At 36.7% G+C, this 20933-nt stretch overlaps 2 protein-coding genes across 2 annotated transcripts; one reads left to right on the top strand and one right to left on the bottom strand.

Annotated features, from left to right (window-relative positions):
* Positions 1–315: 315 nt before the first annotated feature.
* LOC129721691 (uncharacterized) lies at positions 316–2888 on the bottom strand. The gene is made up of 6 exons (XM_055674565.1): positions 2728–2888; positions 2333–2668; positions 1732–2283; positions 1422–1673; positions 1210–1353; positions 316–1121 (listed from the first exon to the last, which is right to left on the bottom strand). Exons 1-6 carry the CDS (start codon positions 2761–2763, stop codon positions 969–971), a joined length of 1473 nt encoding a protein of 490 aa, XP_055530540.1. The 5' UTR covers positions 2764–2888; the 3' UTR covers positions 316–968.
* A 15647-nt stretch (positions 2889–18535) lies between these two features.
* LOC129722313 (methylthioribose-1-phosphate isomerase) lies at positions 18536–20187 on the top strand. The gene is made up of 2 exons (XM_055675663.1): positions 18536–18744; positions 18879–20187. Exon 2 carries the CDS (start codon positions 18904–18906, stop codon positions 19984–19986), a length of 1083 nt encoding a protein of 360 aa, XP_055531638.1. The 5' UTR covers positions 18536–18744; positions 18879–18903; the 3' UTR covers positions 19987–20187.
* The last annotated feature ends 746 nt before the right edge of the window (positions 20188–20933 follow it).

Genomic DNA, 20933 nt, shown 5'->3' with positions numbered 1-20933 from the left:
CCCAATATAGAAAAACAGAATGGAACCCCTTCTCAGTTAGCATACGACCAAAGCTCCCACGAAAGTTGAGACTCGATCCAGTCCTTTCGAAATTCAATGAGAGTTACAGCAATCTGATAAGGCTTAACACTATTCATTGTAACGGCGTAAATTAAGGAACGGACATGATTTTTCGAAAGTTCGTCCCTCAACTTGGCTTTTTCGATCACATCAGCGTTCTGGCATTGAACTCTTTGAATATGTCGAAAATGTATATGCAATTATGAGACGAAGCTCAATAAAGAACTCAAAATATGGCAAAGAGAAAACCACAAATGAATAAAACATTACTTCTTATATTTCAAGCTTTTGTGCCTATAACCAATAATTTTTGGTATCACTGTAACAGTACAGAGTGGCGGATTCTCATTTTCATATTTCATTCTGTAACAATGAAAAAGAAGACCAAAAAAAAAAGATTGATCTCGTTCTTAATGATTTGTGTAGTATTAATGGGCTGCCATAATGATGAGAAATAACAAGATAATTCTAAAATTTTCAGCTAAATTGCTCTAATTACTCCAAAACCATGGATTCAATACAGTGTGCTACTATACTTTGGATGGTTAGAACTCATATTTTGTAAATGTGAAACTGCCTGCTCTATTAATAGGTCTATGATTCGAATTATTTTCTATTACTTTGATTATTGATTCTTTATCAATCTTCTGATGAAGTCATTCCAGATAACCCGACCGATGGTTATGCAATACAAAGTAATAACATCCATCCATTCATGCATCCATCAATTTATTTTTCTCGTGGCATATGTGGCTAATACTACATCTAGTTATACCTCGTAACCCACAATATGGTCGCTAGTGATCCCTTCGTGCTTTTTTCAGCTACATCTCCTCGTGTGAACGTTCCCGCATGTTTTGAAACCGCTCAAAAAAGACAGTGTAGAATCTGGTGGTTTTACCGTTTAGCTAGAAAAGCAAAAAACTTTCGATTTCTGCATTCGGCATTAAAGCCCTCATCGTTTCGACCCCTTCCAAAGTGATTTTGTGGCAGCTTGCGATTTCCATGTAGCACAGATTGGGAAATTTATCCGCTATCACTGGAAGTGCCGCATTGTCTAGCTGCAATTGGGACAAGAATCGAAAAGACCAATGTGCGGTATTAAATTTTCTATAAAATTTAGTTTATTTGTCGTAAAATAGTGCTTACTTTATCACAGCGGTACAGAGAAAAATGACGGACAGAATTTGGTGGCATCAGCTCGAACAAGTTTTGAGGAACATCGAGATATCCTAACTTGAGCTCGTGCAGTTGTTTGAGACGGTCGAGAAAACTGAAGGCTTCTTCAGTGAGCTGTTTAATACATTGTGATAAGCATAATCATTAGAACGTCTGCTAATCTTATTTTCACATGTACTCACGTTTGGACAAAACTCCAACACTAAACATCGTAAAGATGCAATATTACAGCTAATATATTTCAGACAATCATCGTCAATGTCTGATTCGATAGCTTCCAGCGTACGTAAGTTAGGGGCTATATCTTTTAGTAACCGGAAAAAACCTTGTGTATCGTCTACTAACACTGAGTGCAGATACATCCGATCTAAAGACGGTATTGGTTTGCAGCCTTGCAAAATGTTGCACCGAATCCAACCCTCGATTTTCAAACTCTACAAAAATAATAATCATAACAGTAAAAATGAAACATTTTCTGGGATAATTACTAACCTTCAATTTCTTTAATTGCCCTAGATGAGAAAAAGATTTTTCCCCCAAGTTGTCGCCCTTCAAGTAAAGCGTATTCAACTCTGGACAACTTTCTGTAATAGTCATAAGTACTTTCTCATTGATGTTGCATCGCAGCGTTATTTTTTGCAATTTTGGCATACGCTGGAAAAATTGGCACACCATCTGCACCGATTGGGGAATATCAAACTGTTGGTCGTCACTGTAGAAATCAAGCACCTCTAGCTCTGAAAATCGTAGCTCACAGAAGGGCAGAAAGTAGTCATCACGTTTGAAAAATACAGCTAATTCACGCAGCTGAGAACTAAAATGATCGTACACGGTCAGCGCCCGTTCCGAATCACAGTCCATGTCTAAACTGATAATGTTCGGAGTCATGGTACGAAAATCAATTTCGTCTAGTTGCAAACCGCCGTCGTTCTCCAGATAAAGGTGTTTTAATTTTCTCATAACTGGAAATGACATTCCGGCATCTCTTTTGCTCAAGTCGGGGCATATTCGGGACACGATGAAGAGACTTTCCAAATTGGGCACCTGAATAGAGGATAGGTAACAAAAGTCATACGATTGATTGGTTTCTTACCTGCATCAGTATTTGTCGCAGATCAGGAAGCATGATAAAATAGTTTGGACATATTTTAAGTGTTATAATTGAATCTTCTAGTTTTTCTAGTACTGCCAGTAGCATATCGAGATCCAGTTGATCACTCCGGTAATAGAAGCCCACATGACGATATGCTCGATCACTGTGCAATAGGTACCGTTCGTACAGATTTTGAATACCATCGCGAAAGTCTAATCTAAGCATTACTCGATTCAGAAATCGTCCTGAAAAGGCAATTTGACTCCATAGCCTGCACACCAGCGAAACATTCTTCAAGTCCTGTAGTGGCAAATGATCGAATATATACGGCAGTATCTAGCAAAAATTAAAAACACTATGTAGTTCAGCAAACTAATCAAATCATGTTCCTTTACCTCCTCTGGTAGATCATAGATATGTACTTCTTCCATCAAAATCGTGATCAATTTAAAGCAGTTCACTGTTTTCGAGTTTGTTCTTTCGTGAATAGATAATCAATAATAAAGTTGAGTGGTTTGAAACCAAAACAACCATATCACGTAAATGGAAATGTCATTTCGTTCGCAGTCTTGTACGCAATGTTGAGTGCAAATATAACTACAGTGGTGATTCGCTCGTTGGGTGTTCGTTAGCTGGGTGTTCGCTATATAAAACCAAGAAATATCTATCCCAGGTACTTCACTACGCCATATTGGAATCACTGTATATACACAAAATTACACATACCAAGTGACATCGCTGGTACCAAATCGTGGAAAATTGTATGGGATATCCGTTATTCTAGTTAGTTAGCGTTTCGTGAGCGGAATTTCGCATTTTCTTTGTGACGTGCTGATTCTCCAGTAGTTTCTGAATCTTTTGACATAGAATACAGGTAAGCATCATTTGTACAGTTATCAAAAAGTGATGAACATTTTTTTGTTTATTACACAGAATGCGAAAGTGCCATGTTCCTGGTTGCGGTAATAGAGCCCATAAGAAAACAACGACAGATCCGTCGAAGCCGATACAGCAACTATCATTTCATCGCTTCCCAAAAAATGAGAAAAGAAGCCGAGCTTGGCTCAGGTTTTTCGGACAGTTGCCGAATACGGTCACAAAAAAATTGTTTGTTTGTTCGGCGCATTTTGCTCCCGATGCATTCATATCTCCTGTTTTCACAACGCAGTATCGACGGATTCTAAAATGCTCAGGTAAGATTTGGGTGTTTTCAATTGAAACAATCAATTGATATCTTGTGTATAGTGTTTTCTATTTTTGCCGCGAATGTGTGCCAAATCGAATCACTAAAACCTAACCATATTTCATGTTTTGCAGCATCTCCGTCTATTCGACGTACTTCGAAGCCTACGACAGCAATGTCATCAAATCAGTGCAACAAGGAAAATATGTATACATTAAAAAAGGAGAAAAATTCCACAGAAAGTTCTATTATTGTTAATACAATATCCGATCCATGTCCGGATCAGTGTGTTACTCCTACGGAGGAAGTTTCGGATGTGCAGCTTGAAAATCAGACTTTACGCGGATATCTATCGGAATCAAGGAATTTGATTAGCAAGTACCAAATGGAAAATGAACTTTTTAAGACAAAAATCTTGAGGCTGGAAAAACTTAATGGAGATTTGCAGGAGGTAGACCACCATCGCACTTTGCAAAAGGCTAGACACATGCTTTCGGGAAAGTATACAGACAATCAGATAAACATAATGCTAGGTACTAAGCAAAGGGCAGTTTGGACGGCCGAAGAACTCGCAAAAGGTTTTGCATTGAAGTACATTAGCAAACCAGCGCTGGACTATGTCGTTAAAAGTCTCAAATTTCCGTTGCCTTCAGTTAGCTGCCTAGAGCAGCATGCAGCTAAAATAGATATGTGGCGTGGATTCTTCACAGAAATTTTCCAGTTGCTTAAAGCGAATGCAACGATCCGATCCGCGAAAGAAAAAATTTGTGTTTTTCTGTACGATGAAGTTTCTGTTTCTGAGTGCTATGAATATGATCAGAGGCACGATGATGTATTAGGACCTCATTCTAAAATGCAGGTCCACAGAGGCACGATGATGTATTAGGACCTCATTCTAAAAGCTTTACTATAGTGGAACAAAAGATAAAATGTAAAACATTGAGTCGTATGTTAAATTCGTAGGTGATAATGATGCGTGGATTGTTTGCTTCTTGGAAACAACCAATTTTCGCTGACTTCGATGTTAACGTAACAATCGATCTGATAGACTAAGCGGTTCTTTTAGCCTGGGAGGCCGGCTATGAATGTGTAGCATGCGTATCAGATTGCGGTGGCTCAAACCAAGGAATATGGTCTAACGTTAACCTCGATGATGGACGCACTTATTTATTACACCCAGAGACAGAAAACAAAATTCATTTATTTGCTGATGCTCCTCATGTTTTGAAATTGGTTCGCAATTGGTTGTTTGATAACGGATTTCGACCGGCTGATAACACTTCTTCCCCCACTTGATCATGACCGATTTCATCCTCTATGGCAACTTGTGACGAAAGAGCAAACTGAAATTACAAGCACTTTTTTCTACGAGAAGACCATTTGAATGTACAGGGTAGTCAGCGCCAGAACGTTGCATGGGCTGCTAAAGTTTTGTCCCGAAAATGCGGAGTTGCCCTTCAACGAAATGTTGGAACTACACAAGCAAAAAACCTAGCTGATTTTATATTCAATGTCAATGATTGGTTCGACGTGTTCAACTCAAGAACATTAAATGTTACACAAGTTTTGAAGAAACCGTATGAACATCGAGAAGAACAGGATCGGGCTTTAGACAAAATGTTTCAACTTATGAAAACATCTATACCTGAAAGAAAAATGAAACCACAGGTAAATTATCGCATAATAAATAAAAATAACCAGCTCAATATTATTTCTTCGCAGATGTTCCAGCGTGCTATAATGATGTCAATCATTTCACTGCGGAATTTGTACAGTGACATGCATCAAAGATTCAGCATAGAGTTCATTATGACGGCGAAATTGAACCAGGATGCGTTAGAAAATTTATATTCTCTGATACGCTGTCGTGGAGGATGATATGACCACCCCACACCAATGAATGCACTGCGTCGTCTTCGTGTTGGGAAAAAACATACCTGTGATATCCTCTGGACAGAATGCTTTTGACAAATGTGGTGAGGAGTTTGCCATTTTGGAGGTGATTCGTTCGATAAAAAAAGACGTCAAGAAGATAAGCACAAACTTGGACTCAACTCATCATGAAAGCGACAGATTTTCAACCATTGAAGATTTTACAAAGGATTGGACATTATTTTCTGATGAGGAAAATGATAGAGCTGTTCTGATTGCAGAAGAAGACGGATTCGAATATTTGACTGGTGCTGTATGTAGAAAATATGAATCGGAATTTCCATATCAGAATCATGGTTACAACAAGCCAAATTGTTGGAAAATTGTTTTAAGCAATATCATGGAAGTGCAATATCTCGCAATTCCCATGTAGTTAACAACTTAGTGGAATTATTGAAGCAATTATACCCCGAGATTCCGGAGAAGCTGGGTAAACATTTTGTTCGCTTACGAACGCACTTTCGAATCAATCATCTCAATCGAATACTGAAAGCCAATAATAATATAAAGAGGCTCAGAAAACCCATTCCTAAACCATTGAGCCAAAAACAGAAAAAAAATTAAAAAATCATTAATTGATAATGTTTTATGTTAAATTTATACTGAACTAAATATACTGTAAATATCTGTTGTTGAATGTTTATTTTTCTCAATGTGAAAACAACATTCCGTTGCTCTTTGATTCGTTTGTCCGTTTTTTATTAAATATTTAGAGTATTTTTTCTACTTTTCTGCATAGTTTTGAGGTAAGTCAAGTACAACATGCAACTGGCGTATATTGAACAAACATCTCTGTAACGATTTAAACTATCTAGAAAAAAATATTTTTCAATGCTCAATCCTGCGAAAAAATGACGATTTTGCAGACGATCCATACAAATTCAGAGAATTTTGGTACCAGCGCACACACACTATTAACATGCACGAAGTGAAGTACTTGGGATAGATATTCTTGGATAAAAAACATCATTGTCACACATAAAACAGGTTGTTGTTCGGGTTGCCAAATGTTTCGATAGCTAATATTTGATAATTCAATATTTAATTTTTACTTCTCGCACAGCTCCATCTGTAAATTATACGTATTCAGTAAATAAACCGGAGTTGGTTGGGTTGCGACCTACACACTTAGATAATATCACCGAGTACGGTAAAATGAATTACCGAGATTTCAACAGCTGAGATCTCGGTAAAAATCTCGGTAATACATCAAAATACCGAGATTCTGTAACAATTCATCAACAATTGACAACTTGTCAAACTTCAACGAGATTCTCGGTAATATTTTACCGGGACTCGGAAATTTCGACTGTCGAATTATTACGAAAATTTCGGTAAAAATTACTGAAGTACGCATTTTGCGATTTCTAAGATATGGATTTATCTGAATGATGATCTGAATGGAAATGATGAAAACGATTAATTATCCGTATAATTTTATTAATTATTATGTCAAATTATTCAACTTATTACAGCATTGGTAGAAACAGGAGAGTTGTATTTGTCTGTTTTATTGGTTCAGCAACAACATTTTACTTTGCCTACTAATCTCTACTGGTTAGATTAATCACCCTGAACGTTTACTTGTCTGTTTTACTGGAATAAACCCCAACTCAATTAAACAGACAAGTAAACGTTCACGGTGATTAATCTCACCAACAGGAGAGTTGTGTTGCTTCCTGGAAATAAAACCACATCCATCACTGCAACTTCCATCCTGCGTGGCGAGACATTAACCTACAAAATTGAGTAAGGAAAGTATTAATTGTTTTCTTTTAGTATTATGTTTGCAATAAACACAAACAAGACCTGAGACATAATATTGTATACTTACTCAACACTTTAGGTTAGTCTGAATATTACAGATTTCTCCAGAATGATGATTAACCGCGAAACCTGTTCCTTTTACACCCAAACCGAAACACGAACAAAACTGATAGTGAAGCTTTCGTTATTTTGACAGTTCTATTTTTCGGAATCACGGTTAGAGCTTTTTTGCTTCAACGAAATCTCGGTTAAATGATGTCAAGCTTCCGAGATTCGGTATTTTAGTTTACTGAACTCGGAAATTTACGGTATTCCGGTAAACACATTCGGTTTCCGATTTCTCAGTAATTTTGTTACGGAACAACGGTAAACGAAAATGTTTTCAAGTAGTTCGGTATTTTACTTTACCGAGAAAACATTATGCAGTTAAGTGTGTAGGACAGGATGTGACAAGAGAAACCAAAAATCACCCAAAGTTCTGTCAAAGTGAAAGCTCTCTCTGATTGGTCGATTTTGTTTAGTTTATCGTTGTTATGTATGTACATTAGGCTGTCCCAATAAAAAATTGATGTTGAAAAAGTCAAGGTGCTCAGCCCTAAATTGAAAGATAATGTTATTCATAGCATTTTTGTAGAACGTTTCCACTTTCTAAAAAATTGTTTTTAGGTTGCCCAAACGTGATTTCTGGAAAAATTACTTTTTTCAGGTTCAAGCACTTTTTTCAATTCTGTTCGATTCCTAAATTTTTCCATATATTTTTTTTATTTTTGCAGCAAAATAAAACACTGTGCAATGGAGATATTGAGCTTTAGTGGCATTTTTGACAAAATGCATAGTTTTCCATCAAATGTAAAAATGCCAATATCTCAGCTCCCCGATAAGATACAAGTATCTTTTTGCATGTGAACTTTCGTCGTAAATCCCGCTTTGCAATGAAAACTTCTGTTCTTGATCAAATATTTTTTTATTTGTGTTTTGTAGGGTTTTGTCTAAAAATTATTAGAAAATATTTTTTTTTTTTTGTGATGTTTAATGGGCTTTGGGAGTCGAAAAACTGAATGCAATGCTGAACTGAATCATGCAAAATATTCAAAAACAACCCCACAAAAATAAAAAATATATGGAAAACTTTAGAAATCGAACAGAATTGAAAAAAGTGCAAAAGAGTGGGTTTGTAGCTGAAAAAAGTCATTTTTCATAAATCACGTTTGGGCAACCTGAAAAAATTTGTTTAGAAAGTCGAAATGTTCTACAAAAATGCTATAAATAACATTATCTTTCAATTTAGGGCTGAGCACCTTGACTTTTTCAACATCGATTTTTTTTGGGACACCCTAATGTACATATATTCTTTCACTAAGGAACGTACCCACTAAATATCTTGAAATATTTCATTTTGGTGGGCGGTTAATTTTGGAGGTTCAAGTCCTCGTTAAACCTGGAACTAAACCCAGGCCTATGAAAAGACGCCATCTTTTCGTGACCGAAATATAACAAGCAACATTATGGAACCACGGTGGGTTCGAAATGGGAATGGAGCTAAAAAATGTCACATACAACCCAGTGCAAAAGCATAGGCGCGTCCAAGTATAATCACAGACTAACAGACGTAACACTGGAACCTAGCTCCATCGCCACAAGAAACGTTCATTTCAAATTTTCAATCGAATAGCAGTCATCGCGCGAAAACGTCGTCTGGGGCGCTGTCATGCAGTCTCATACATATTTTGTAGTTCACCATTTGACACATGCAGTAACGCTGGCGCTGATGTCGAAGTACATGACGCAGCGCGAACACGACAGCAGATGGTGTTAGTGTTACTACCGTAAAAAACTGGAATCATCCAAACGATGATTTTATTGAAAATTTGTTCGACGTGTTATGTCTGTTAGTCTGTGGTATAATGTAGCACTACCAGAGCACAGTACATACTAGAACTAAACATATGAATAAAAAAATAATTAAAGATGTAATAATTATAAATAACTATTAGGTAAGAGTTATGTATTATTGGAGAATAGAATAGTTTTTATAAGTTAAACAGCAGAAACAGCAGGATTTATTCTTAACTTGATTAACGATTGTTGAGAACGGCTCAAAAAGTATAAGCAAAACTCAAGCTATATATTAGCTAGCCATCTTCCAATGTTATCACTCCATAATGTTTTTTCATCATCATTAGAATCTTTTCAATTCCTTTTTCAAATAATTTTAAAAGAATCACATTTGTTGCATCTACTTTAATGGTATTTTATGAAACTTATTGGATGGTTGTTACGAAATATTTCGAAGCCATTAGAATGTTTTTCATATAATGAGCTAAAAATATGAAACATTTCTATAATTAGCCAAACAATAATGATGACAACAAACATCTATTGTGTTAATAAAATTGATGTCTATTATTTTCATCAAATAAATTGTTGATAACAATCGTGAATGAATTTGACTTGACTGTTACGTCTGGTTCAAAATCATCATTGTTTATTTGGAATTTCTTCAATACTTATACTTCGTGCTGATGGTGTAATTGAAACGATTGAACGGCTTTCTACAACAATTGTGCTTAATGATGTTGAACTGATAGTCTCATTACGCTGTGAATCGATTGAGTTTCGCTCATTGTTTTTGACGTAGGACTGTTGTACGTTACTATACACGGGTACTTTCTGTAAAAATCGAAACAAAATAACGTAAACGTCACATGTTTATGAGTGTAAGTTAATAGCCTTTTGACAACTAAACTAAATGTAACGATCAATGCGTCGTTGTAAAGTTTAAATGTACACGAATTTAAGGATAATATATGCCATTTTCTTCAAGGAAAAATTCAAAGTCGAAAGTTTCTGTATAATTTACATGCGATTGACTCTTTTCCTTGACTCAGATATCAAAAAGATGGGCGAAATGATTCCGCGCGCAGTTAGTTTCACTAACACAGTCATTAGAAAAGTAGAATATATGATTGTGCACATATATTTTCATTGACTAGCAAATGAGTTTCCTTAACACAGACATCAGAAAGTACATTATGATGATGATGATCAGAGTTGCCACTGTTCCAGTTTAAACTGGATTCTTCCAGTTTTTTTATTAAGTGATCCAGTCAAACAGTTTAATCCCAAAATCTTCCAGTTTTTTTTGTATATCTGCCAGTTTTATCCAGATTTTTTGGACACTCAAGCTCCAATTGGTTTGGAAATATTTTAAAAACGTAAATTATGTGGTTTGATAAGTCATTGTAGCAATTCTTAACAGCATTTTCAGTATTGTATCTTCACGCACGAAACACGGCCTGCTTTATTTTCTTGATTTTGCGATAAACTGGTTGCGCAATTTCGAACTTTACTCCTGTGAATGAAATTTTTGAAGTAGAATACTTCTCTCAGGAAGTTCGGCTACATAGGGATGTGAAATGAAAATCTAAAACCGAAAAAAGTGAAAAATATGTCCAATTTCAAATGCTAATAAATCGGTTAGTATTCGATGGATTTCCTTCGTTCTTGCAGCAATAGATTGGAAAATCTTCTAAGATTCTTCCCAATATAAGATAATTGCAATTTTATTATTCACACTATTGTACTATTGAAAATAGTCAAGCCTTGTCAAAACGAAAAATTCGACCTCTGATTGGTCGTTATATGATTGCTTTCCAAGCACGGTCGACAGAATCATATACCTTGCAAGTGAAAACATACTATTTGGCCTATATAAGAGCCTGTTTCAGCCGAAGCCGCTCATAATAGTTCTAGACAGCGACAACAGCAGTCGTCCTTCCTTAGCAGCAGCACTAGCCCTGTGGTTGGTCAATACGTCTCAGGAGCAGCGCGGTTCTTCTCAGCGTGTGTCGCCAGACTGATATTATTCCCCCCGTGTTGGGGCAGCATGAAGATTGCCATCAGGAAATCCAATTTTGGAAATCAAAATGCCTTTTTCAAGGCAAATAAACAAGGTCATTGAAAGTTAATAATTTTTGACAACGCAAGCAAGATTTTGTGTTGGATCCTAGCAATTTAAATTTGTCGCACCCGTCTAATTTACTGAATGTGAAATAGCTTCCACAGTGCATGTTGTCCGTGTATCTTAATTCCTCCACTGTTAGGGCAGCTCAAAGGTTGTGATCAGCAACCCATTTTGAACCGCAAAATGCCTTTTTCAAGGCAAATAAACAAATAATTGAAGGTTAATAATTTTCTGGCGTCAACACAAGCAGGCATTCTGTGCGGGATGCAATCAAATTCTGTTGTAGTTGTCTAATTTTTACTTTATTTAGTAAACCCCCCACTGTAGGGGCAGCGCAAAGGCTGCGATCAGCATAACCGACTTTGAATAGCAAACTGCCCTGTTAGACCGGATTCACAAAGACAGTTAGTTCGACTATGCAGAGCTAATATGAAGTCGATGCAATCAATCAGCATTAACAGAATTTCGTCGTCTCCCAGCTGCCAAGTTGCAACATGATGCAACACGCAACAGCGAGCAAACGAAATCGCTTGATGTTACAAACCGCAATAAGATACGGGTTAAAACCGTTGCGTGTGTGAGAGCACTGTCGGTGTTTATTCGCTGGATACTAAAATCAAATGCGAATTGTGGAATAATTCCTTTAAAGAACATTAGGAAATGGTAAAACAGAACAGAAAGGCGTGGCCTATTTCGTAGCGCCCTTCGGCTATAAAAGAGTGTTTCTGAGAAAACTAGCTACATTCATTAGTCGGAAGGTGAGCTGGATGGACCGTCCACAACGTTGACAGCAGTAGCAGCAGATATCAGCACTCAGCAATAACAGACAATAGCAGCGTAGACAATGTGAAAACACCTTTCTATTGTGTTGGCCGTGCGCATTGAGCCTCTGCCAGGCTAAACGCGAAAAGCGGCGCGAACCGATTCGCCCGGCCGTAGGTTAATCGGCTATCGGCGTAACACAGAGATGCAATCAGCGTCATATCTGATTTTAAATTAAACAACTAACTGTCCTTTTTAGGACAACGAAACAAATGAATTGAAGATTTAATATTTTCTTGCTCTGAGCTTTAACCAAAAGTTAACTATCTTAATTTGAAATCACATGTACATATCGCCAGTTGAATTCAATACTGGCACAACTCAAAATTTTGCAGTTTTGAGTTATTGATGGCAAACGATGCCAAATACCGTCTGCCGGGGTGAGATTAAGCCACGGGGGTGAGATTGAGCCAAAACGGGAAATGTTTGTATGTTAAATTACTTGAGATTTACAAAACCTAATACCTTAAATTCAATACTTTATGAAACAGGACATATTTATTCACAACTTAAAATGGAATATAGATAATATCAGTGAACTGTTTCGCTTAAAGAATGTTTCAAAGTACAGGGTGAAAAACATGCGCAAATAACGTTATCCAAAAATGTCCCAGGAAAACCAACCCGATCAAAAAATCACAAGAACTTACTGCTCAGTTGGTACGTTAGGATGTCGTCTCCAATGTGTTGAGGAAATATTATGCATTGAACCTGTGCCGGCTCAGAAAATAATGTTTTCCAAACTGTACACTCTTCGAGCCCTTTTGGGGTGAGATTGTGCCAAGCTATATTGAACGGCACAGTGTGTGGAATTCACATTCACGACAAAATTATATCAGTATACATCAAAACACTTGCATTGTTTACATAGGGTATGTTTTTTGTCCACACAGCATAAGGTATGTTGTCTAGCTATGGTATTCTTTGAAATAATGACTAAAAGCTTGAGAAGCTTACTGTTCTCAATTGTTATATAGAAATTTTCAATTATTGATATTACTTATGGAATGTAGCAAAATTTTGTACACCAATTCTATATAAACAGATGACTTTTAAGAAAAGAAGGAGGGTTGTGGGTACGTTTCCAGAGGTATTAAGATCTCCAATGGAATATACAGTTGTCAATGACACATAATAATTAAAACGAAAAGTCTTCTCAAACTTCATGTCCTAACGTTTCCCCTTTTTAGGCTACCTGGAGACGCCACTATGTGTATAGAGACTGTCTATAAGCCACGTTCTCATAACTAATTACTCTATGCATCAATTTGATCTAGCCATACATTTTTATATAATTCATATGGTGCATAGTTTCTGATCAACCCCCTAAAGCCCCTTAATAGTCCACGTTGTTTATGGTCGTCCCTATACTTACTGTTTTATCATGTTAGTCATGTGGATTATTCGTAAACACACTACTGTTCATTTAACAGGTATTAAATTCAACTTTTTGTTTTTGGCACAATCTCACCCCATAGAAGGGGTGAGATTGAGCGAAGTTCATGTATTTTTAGCAAAATTATAGTTTATTGTAACTCAACCATATTTGTTGTAGTTGATAACAAAACATTCTAGGATGCATTGGTGTATTTTGGATCGAATTCTTTGCTTAAATGTGTGCGTTAGAAGCTTAAGATCAAAAAAGCATCATTTTTTGGCACAATCTCACCCCGGATGACGGTACTATAAAGTTTCATCTCACAAAGACTTGTTTCAAAATTCACAATATTTCCAGATATATAAGTAGATGTGCCTTTATTGCACAAATCTAAAATACCCCTAAAAAGACCGAAAAATGAGGTTACAGTTCTTATAACTTGCTCATTACATGCACATGATATACCCAAACAAGTTCAATAAAAATGGGAAGTTTTATAGTGGGATTTTTCACGAAAATGAAAAAAGAAATTTTTGACGCAAATTTTCAAATGCGTTTTTTTCGAAACTCTGAATTTTGAGTTGTGCCAGTATTGAATTCAACTGACGATATACTCTGACTGTTGAAACTTGTTTGCGCCGCAAAGAGTTTGTACTTTTCCTGTTCAGTGAGGTCGTATTTATATGTGCAAACTGAAATTGAGTAGTACTTCAACTTCATTTGCACAGAATACTGCCAATGAGCGGTCAACATTTATTTACTAGGAAAAATGACTGACACGCAAGCAGCCGGGTTATCTCTCTTGTAAAAGTATTCTACTTCATCTTGCGGTCGTGGCTTTGCACACAACCCTCCTGTGATTTTTTAGTCTACAATTTCAACAAAATGTAAGCTCGAGGTTGCTGTATTTAAAACTTATATTGGATTCAATAACCACCACAGAGAAGCTCTATCACAATTTTTTTTGGTATTTTGTATTTTTATATGGAATCCAGTTTTTTCCAGTTTTATTTTCAGCATTCTCCCAGTTTAATTTAAAATTGTATTGGCAACTCTGATGATGATGATCGTTTAGAATGTGAGATAAAATTGTGTTCAAGCGTTTTTAGATTTACGCACAAACCATCAAATGTTTATTTTTTATTAGATTATGTTGTTCTATGTTTCTTCTTCCTTTTTCATTGCATATTCGACGTGTGAATATGTTTATTTCAATGATTCAATAAATATATTTTCATCTTTGAAAATATATTTATTTAATCATTCAACATAATCGGGGGGTATACCAATAGAATACTCATTTTTGCTTTGTATTCAAATATTTCAAGCTTTTATTCGCGCCATCGCCAATGGTTGCAGATCATTATTACATAAAATGACCTTCAGATCAGCAAATCAGCGATCATTCGTAGTCGTTTTGGATTTAACAGAATTTTCACCACTGAAAAACAACGTTCAACAGATTCCTGCGATGCTGGGCCACCAAAGCAATCATGGCCAGTTAATAAACTTCCGGGTCTTCATACCGTTTTGTTTGCCAGTACTTCATAATATCGGTCGTTATGGGCAGTCACGTCTTGTTGGCTAGTTGTAAAAGTTTCAGTTTGAAACCTAACTGAGATGAATCGAACGAAGTTAAAGGCTGGTTACATTTTTTGCAAGCACTGCATCATGACATCTGATAGTACTTCCTGTTTTACTTCAGGGCAGTTATTAGCTCTCAATTTACGAAGAATTAGATTAACTCTTAGCAAATGATCCAATATATAAGAATATGAAATATCAATATTACAATCAAACATCCACCATGCAAAAACCTTTCACAAAAAAGATGGGATAAAAATATTGGTCTGGAAATAGATTAGGTTGACCCCCCCTCACCCTTGTTTTTTTTTATTGTAGACACTATTTCTTTTATTAATTACTCACCCTAATGTAGACAGTCTTTTTTTCTAATTCTAATCAGTCTTTTTTTCAATTTATTTTATTTATTTACTAGCTGAATATACCCGGCCTTGCTCGTGTAAAAAATTCTGCGTTTTATATAATTTTCTATATTTCCATATATTTTTTCCAACCCATCATTTAAAATAATATTTCTATTTTAGTTATAAACTTGCTTATATACCACATTTTTCGTTGATTAACAATCAATGCGGAGGCATTCCAGCTGGGTCGAGTGAGTTCAAAAATTCCGTTGGAAAATGGATTGTTTAATCAGCATTTTCGACGATATCGATTAACTTACAATAAATTCAAATTACACTGAAATTACATAATCAATAGCCTAAGCTCACCTCTGATAGTTAAAATTATTGCTTGCTATGTCTTCTCGTTTTACTTTTATGTGTAAACAATATCAATATCATCCTTATAGTTGAACATCAGTCTTCATGAATTAAGTAACAATTTGGAGATATGGGTACTATCTCCACATTTTCCTCAAGTTTTGAATAACTTCCAATGCAGAAAAACAACCCTCACTATACTAAACGTTCGGACACCAATTTTCGGTTTTGGGGAGTCAGCTCTGACCTATGAATTTCACATCAGGGAGTATTTGAATATTTTTCTTCTTGAATTTGAAAATAGCGTTGGACGCCCGTTGTCATTTTCTGAACATAGTTCTCTTTCTAGAAATATTGACATTATTTAACAATTTTAATCAGTTTTACACAGCTTGACAGAAAGCAGAAATCGCGGAATTGATTTCAAAACAACGTTTCAATATTACACCCAAGCTTTTTTCTGTATTCTAGTAACCTTTCCAGGAAATGTAATCCGCCATGTACGATTTAAAAATTTGCGCCGGACATGAGTGTTTGGATTCTGGACGTCATCTTGATATCGAAAATATACATATTGCAGAGCATATATTCGTTTTTCACAAAATTCTGAAACTGGAAGTCGCCATTTAAATTTAAAAAATGTCGTTGGGCTTTTATTTCTGGTTTCTAAAGGTCATCCTGGTTCCGGAAATACCAATGTTTGGAGGTTTGTAAACGTTTTCTACAGCTTAACAGAAACCAAAAGTCGCCATCTTTATTTTAGAAAAACATCGGACATCATATTCCGGTCCCTAGACATCAACTTCTGGCCATGACCCACTGATGGCATGAAAGTTATCGTACCTTTTCAAAAAGCTCCCCTAGGGCACTAAAAGACCTGACTTTCTTATAAATTAAGACCCCCTCCCTCTTTGATAGGTGCCCCTTTCTCTTTTCGACATCATGTTCCAATCTCTGGAAATTAATTTCCGGTCTCCAGACATGACCAAAGGTATTCATTCAGAAAGTTCCCATAATGCATGAAAAAACTTGATTTTCTGACTAATTATGACCCCTCCTCCTTTGAGGGTTGCTCCTTCCTCTTCCCAAAATTTCCATGACCACTTCCTCTGTACAAAGGACACGTATGCCAAGTTTAGTTGAAATCGGTACAGTCATTCGAGAGTTATGCTGGAACATACATACATACAAACAAAACTTTTTTTTAAATAAATAACTGGATTTAAGGAGCTCTTATCTTGTTTGAGCGATGCTCTTAACCAAATTTTAATTCGGTAATAGTTGAACTTCAGCAACTTTTCCAAACATATTTTCTATGTCATTCCTATTTCAAAAATACCCATATTGCCAATTATTATTTTCGCAGATTTCCAGAAACCGCAAGTCGGCAACCCAAGTTTCAAAGTATCGTCAGACACCGATAACCAGTTCTTGAGAGTCATTTTTGCTCCGAAAATACCAACATTGAGGAGTTTGTGAGCGTTTTCCACGGTTTAAATGGCTTCCCATAAACCGGAATTCGCCATCTTGGATTGAAAATTGCATCGAGCATCATGTTTCGGTCTCTGGACATCATTTTCCGGCCTCCAAATATGACCAAGAACCCGAAAATCATCTAATTTCATTGGAAGGTTTGCATTATGTATGAATTTATGACTTTTGACTCCCTCCTTCTTTAACGGTAACCCCTCCCCCTATCCAAAATTTCTATGACCACTTCCTTTGTACAAAGAATAGGTGTGCCAAGTTTGGTGGAAATCAGTTTGGGCATTCAAGAGTTATGCTGGAACATACATACATATATACAAAACTTGTCTGTTATATGAATACAGTCAGGTTTTTTTACGCGGGGGATACGTACCTCGTAAAAAAAACCGCGTTAATTCGAAAATCCGCGTAAAAAAAAACGCGCTAATTCAAAAATCCGCGTAAAAAAAACCGCGTTAACTCAAAAATCCGCGTAAAAAAACACGTTTTTTTAAAAAATCCGCGTAAAGTAGTCCAGCAAGAAGGGGTATAGAAAAAACCCGAGACACTCTAGAACCAGTATTTAATACAGTATTTAATTGTCCTCTTTGACGGTCATTCCGGATCTTTCGGTGGGTGGAGAGTATTTTTTGGACTATGTCTTTTACTAGGTAAACACTTAAACGTTTCTGGTTCCAAACCCACGTTAATTCGGAAATTCGGTCAAAAATTTTTTGAATTAGCGCGGTATCGCGTAAAAAAAACCGCGTTGATTAAAAAATCCGAGTAAAAAAACCGCGTTAATTCAAAAATCCGCGTAAAGTAAACCTCGTAAAAAACCGCGTACATAAAAACCGCGTAAAAAAAACCTGACTGTAGATAGATTTAAGATTTATTTTAATCATTATTAAGTATTAATTTTGGTGAGTTAATTCACAACTTTTGGTTCTAGTGTTGTCCACATTGCTGCGCTAGCTACATTGAATATTTTAGTTGAAATATTTCGTTTTTGATGGTTTGATTCCAGATTTAACGCGGATTTCCACCGCCATAATTTGCCCAAGGGAATGGTATGGTAGCCTTCAAGCGTTACGAACATCTATTCCTGTACCGTTTGTTCCAAAACTACTTTTTCTGCTGTCACAGTTTGCTTCACTTTGCTTTGGGACACAATTAATGTAGTAAATATCACTTAGAATATCACATACCATGTGAAAACCTTAAGAAATTGCTCAAAACTGTCTGATATGCTATTAATAATTGCAGTCAACATTTAGCCGGTTTGCCCGAATCAACATAAGATAAGGGTAAACTGCCCATTTTTCGGGTGACAGTGCCAGTGATGTTGGTAACGCGTCAAATGTATGGTAGCTGACAGCGATGCCATTCCCGTGATTTTGCCACTCATTATAATGAAATTTTTCAAGACTTTGGTGGGTACGTTTCTCGGTGGGAGAATTTAAGATCTGTTTTTAAGAATATAGGGTTCGAGTTCGAGTTGTTGACTTGTTGTTCGATCTCTAAATCGAGCGTTTTAAAATAAATATCAATATAAATCAACAATAATCAATACAATAAAGTTGAAACGTAGTGTTTTACTCTATTCTGCAGGTAAAATATAATAGTATTTCACGTAAGCTAAAGAACTACCAAAATAAAAAACCGGTTGACTGCCCATATGATAATATTCAATCATCTCTGCGATAATGTCTTATCAACAGTAAACACGCATTATCTTGTTTCAGACCGTGATTCGTATCATTCTTAACTATGGCGTTGAAGGCGATCATTTACAAAAACGGAGAGCTCGATGTTCTAGATCAACTTTTACTACCGGCGCAGTCGAAATATATTTCCGTAAAAGGGGTTGAGGATGGTTGGAAAGTGATAAATAAGATGCAAGTACGCGGTGCACCGGCTATTGCTATTGTAGGATGTTTATCACTAGCTGTAGAAGTCATGAGAGAAAAGTTTGATAGCAAGAACAGTTTTAGGCGTGAGATTGAAGGAAAACTAAACTATTTAATCTCAGCTAGACCCACTGCGGTCAACATGAAGTTAGCAGCTGATGATTTACTGTCCTTAGTAAACAAATTAGCTGACGATGAATCTGTTTCGTTAGAAAGAATGAAACAAAATTTCTTGGATGCTGTTGAGGGTATGTTAGAAAAAGATATATCGGATAACAAAGCCATTGGAAAGAACGGAGCCGATGCAATTCTCTCTCACGCATCTGGCGGAACGCCCATTAAAATATTGACCCACTGTAATACTGGATCACTCGCTACTGCTGGTTACGGAACTGCTCTGGGGGTGATACGCAGACTTTGGGAAATGAAACGCTTGGAACATGTATATTGTACTGAGACAAGGCCATACAATCAGGGAGCCAGGCTGACGGCTTATGAACTTGTTCACGATAAGCTTCCCGCGACATTAATCCTTGATAGTATGGCAGCCTCCCTTTTTAAGTTCAATCGGATAGCAGCGGCCGTAGTTGGAGCAGATCGAGTTGCTGCTAACGGTGATACGGCCAATAAAATAGGAACCTATCAAATAGCTGTCGTTGCGAATTATCACAAAGTGCCATTTTTCGTAGCAGCTCCTTTTACGTCTATTGATCTAGCTATTCAATCTGGAGACCATATCACAATTGAAGAGAGACCCGATCGGGAGATGACTCACGTTGGAGAGCATAGAATCGCGGCACCAGGCATTGCTTGCTGGAATCCCGCCTTTGATGTGACCCCAGCGGAACTCATTACGGGGATCATAACCGAAAAAGGTGTGTTCAAACCGACCGAACTGCGTGAAGCAGTTCACAAAGTTATTCACAATCTATCTAGTCAATGATGTAAGGATGGAATTGCACTTGTCTTTGTTGCACGAAATTTATAATACATGCACTTATTCGTAGGTAGATAGACGAACATTATTTGCGATTGCAGATATGCTTCTTATTTCATAAATCTTTTAAAAGACAGTATCTACATTTTAATGTAAAGTTCTTTGCATTCATTGTTTTAACAAATAATAAAAATCGTTTGTATCAAACCTGCATTGCAATTAAATTTGATACGAAATCCGAGCAGCAGCAACTCTGGTTTTACAAATTCACCTTATCTGGAATTGCATATTAGTACCTACTTCTGTATTCTAGCTCATTGATGACGCGCAGCAACCGGCCCCACTAGTACAGGATTAACTAGCCGATCATGTATTCAATATGAAAACTACCTTTTAAAAGGTAATTTAAAATTTTGACTAAAGTTTGTATTATCCAGGGTGTTCAATAAGTTCGAATACACTTTAGAAATGTGTTGAAAAGTGAAAATACAGGATACTCTTGTCTGAGTCAATTTTTATTGAAACAAATTGAGAACCATTAGGACATATTAGCTGGGAGCATCCCATCTTTGTGCTGTATGACGATCTTGAGACGTTTCTCATAAGAATCGCACGCATATGGTCCATCGGCCTCTCGTCTCAGATCTCGGAAACAAGTTTCACGAATTGAACCATAGGGTCTACTTTAAGTTCACTCTGCTTAGCCCGCATGTACGTCACATACAAGTGTAAGATCTTATCGAGAAAATCAGTGAAATTCGTTGACAACTGGACGATATTCGCCGTGCGTGCCGATGTGCCGTCCTGTTGAAAGACGTAATGATTCTTCCCGTAGAAGTCCCGAAATGCCGGGGCCACAACCTCCTCCACAACCACGGTCTCATAATACGCGGCGTCGATTTTCACATTTTTCTCGATAAGCACCAGTGGGAGCTTCCCACGTATGGATACGC

Source organism: Wyeomyia smithii, chromosome 2 (genome assembly GCF_029784165.1).
Source record: "Wyeomyia smithii strain HCP4-BCI-WySm-NY-G18 chromosome 2, ASM2978416v1, whole genome shotgun sequence".
Classification (NCBI taxonomy): domain Eukaryota; kingdom Metazoa; phylum Arthropoda; class Insecta; order Diptera; family Culicidae; genus Wyeomyia; species Wyeomyia smithii.
Note: the sequence above shows the minus strand (reverse complement) of the source record. Positions and strands in the feature narration are given on the sequence as shown.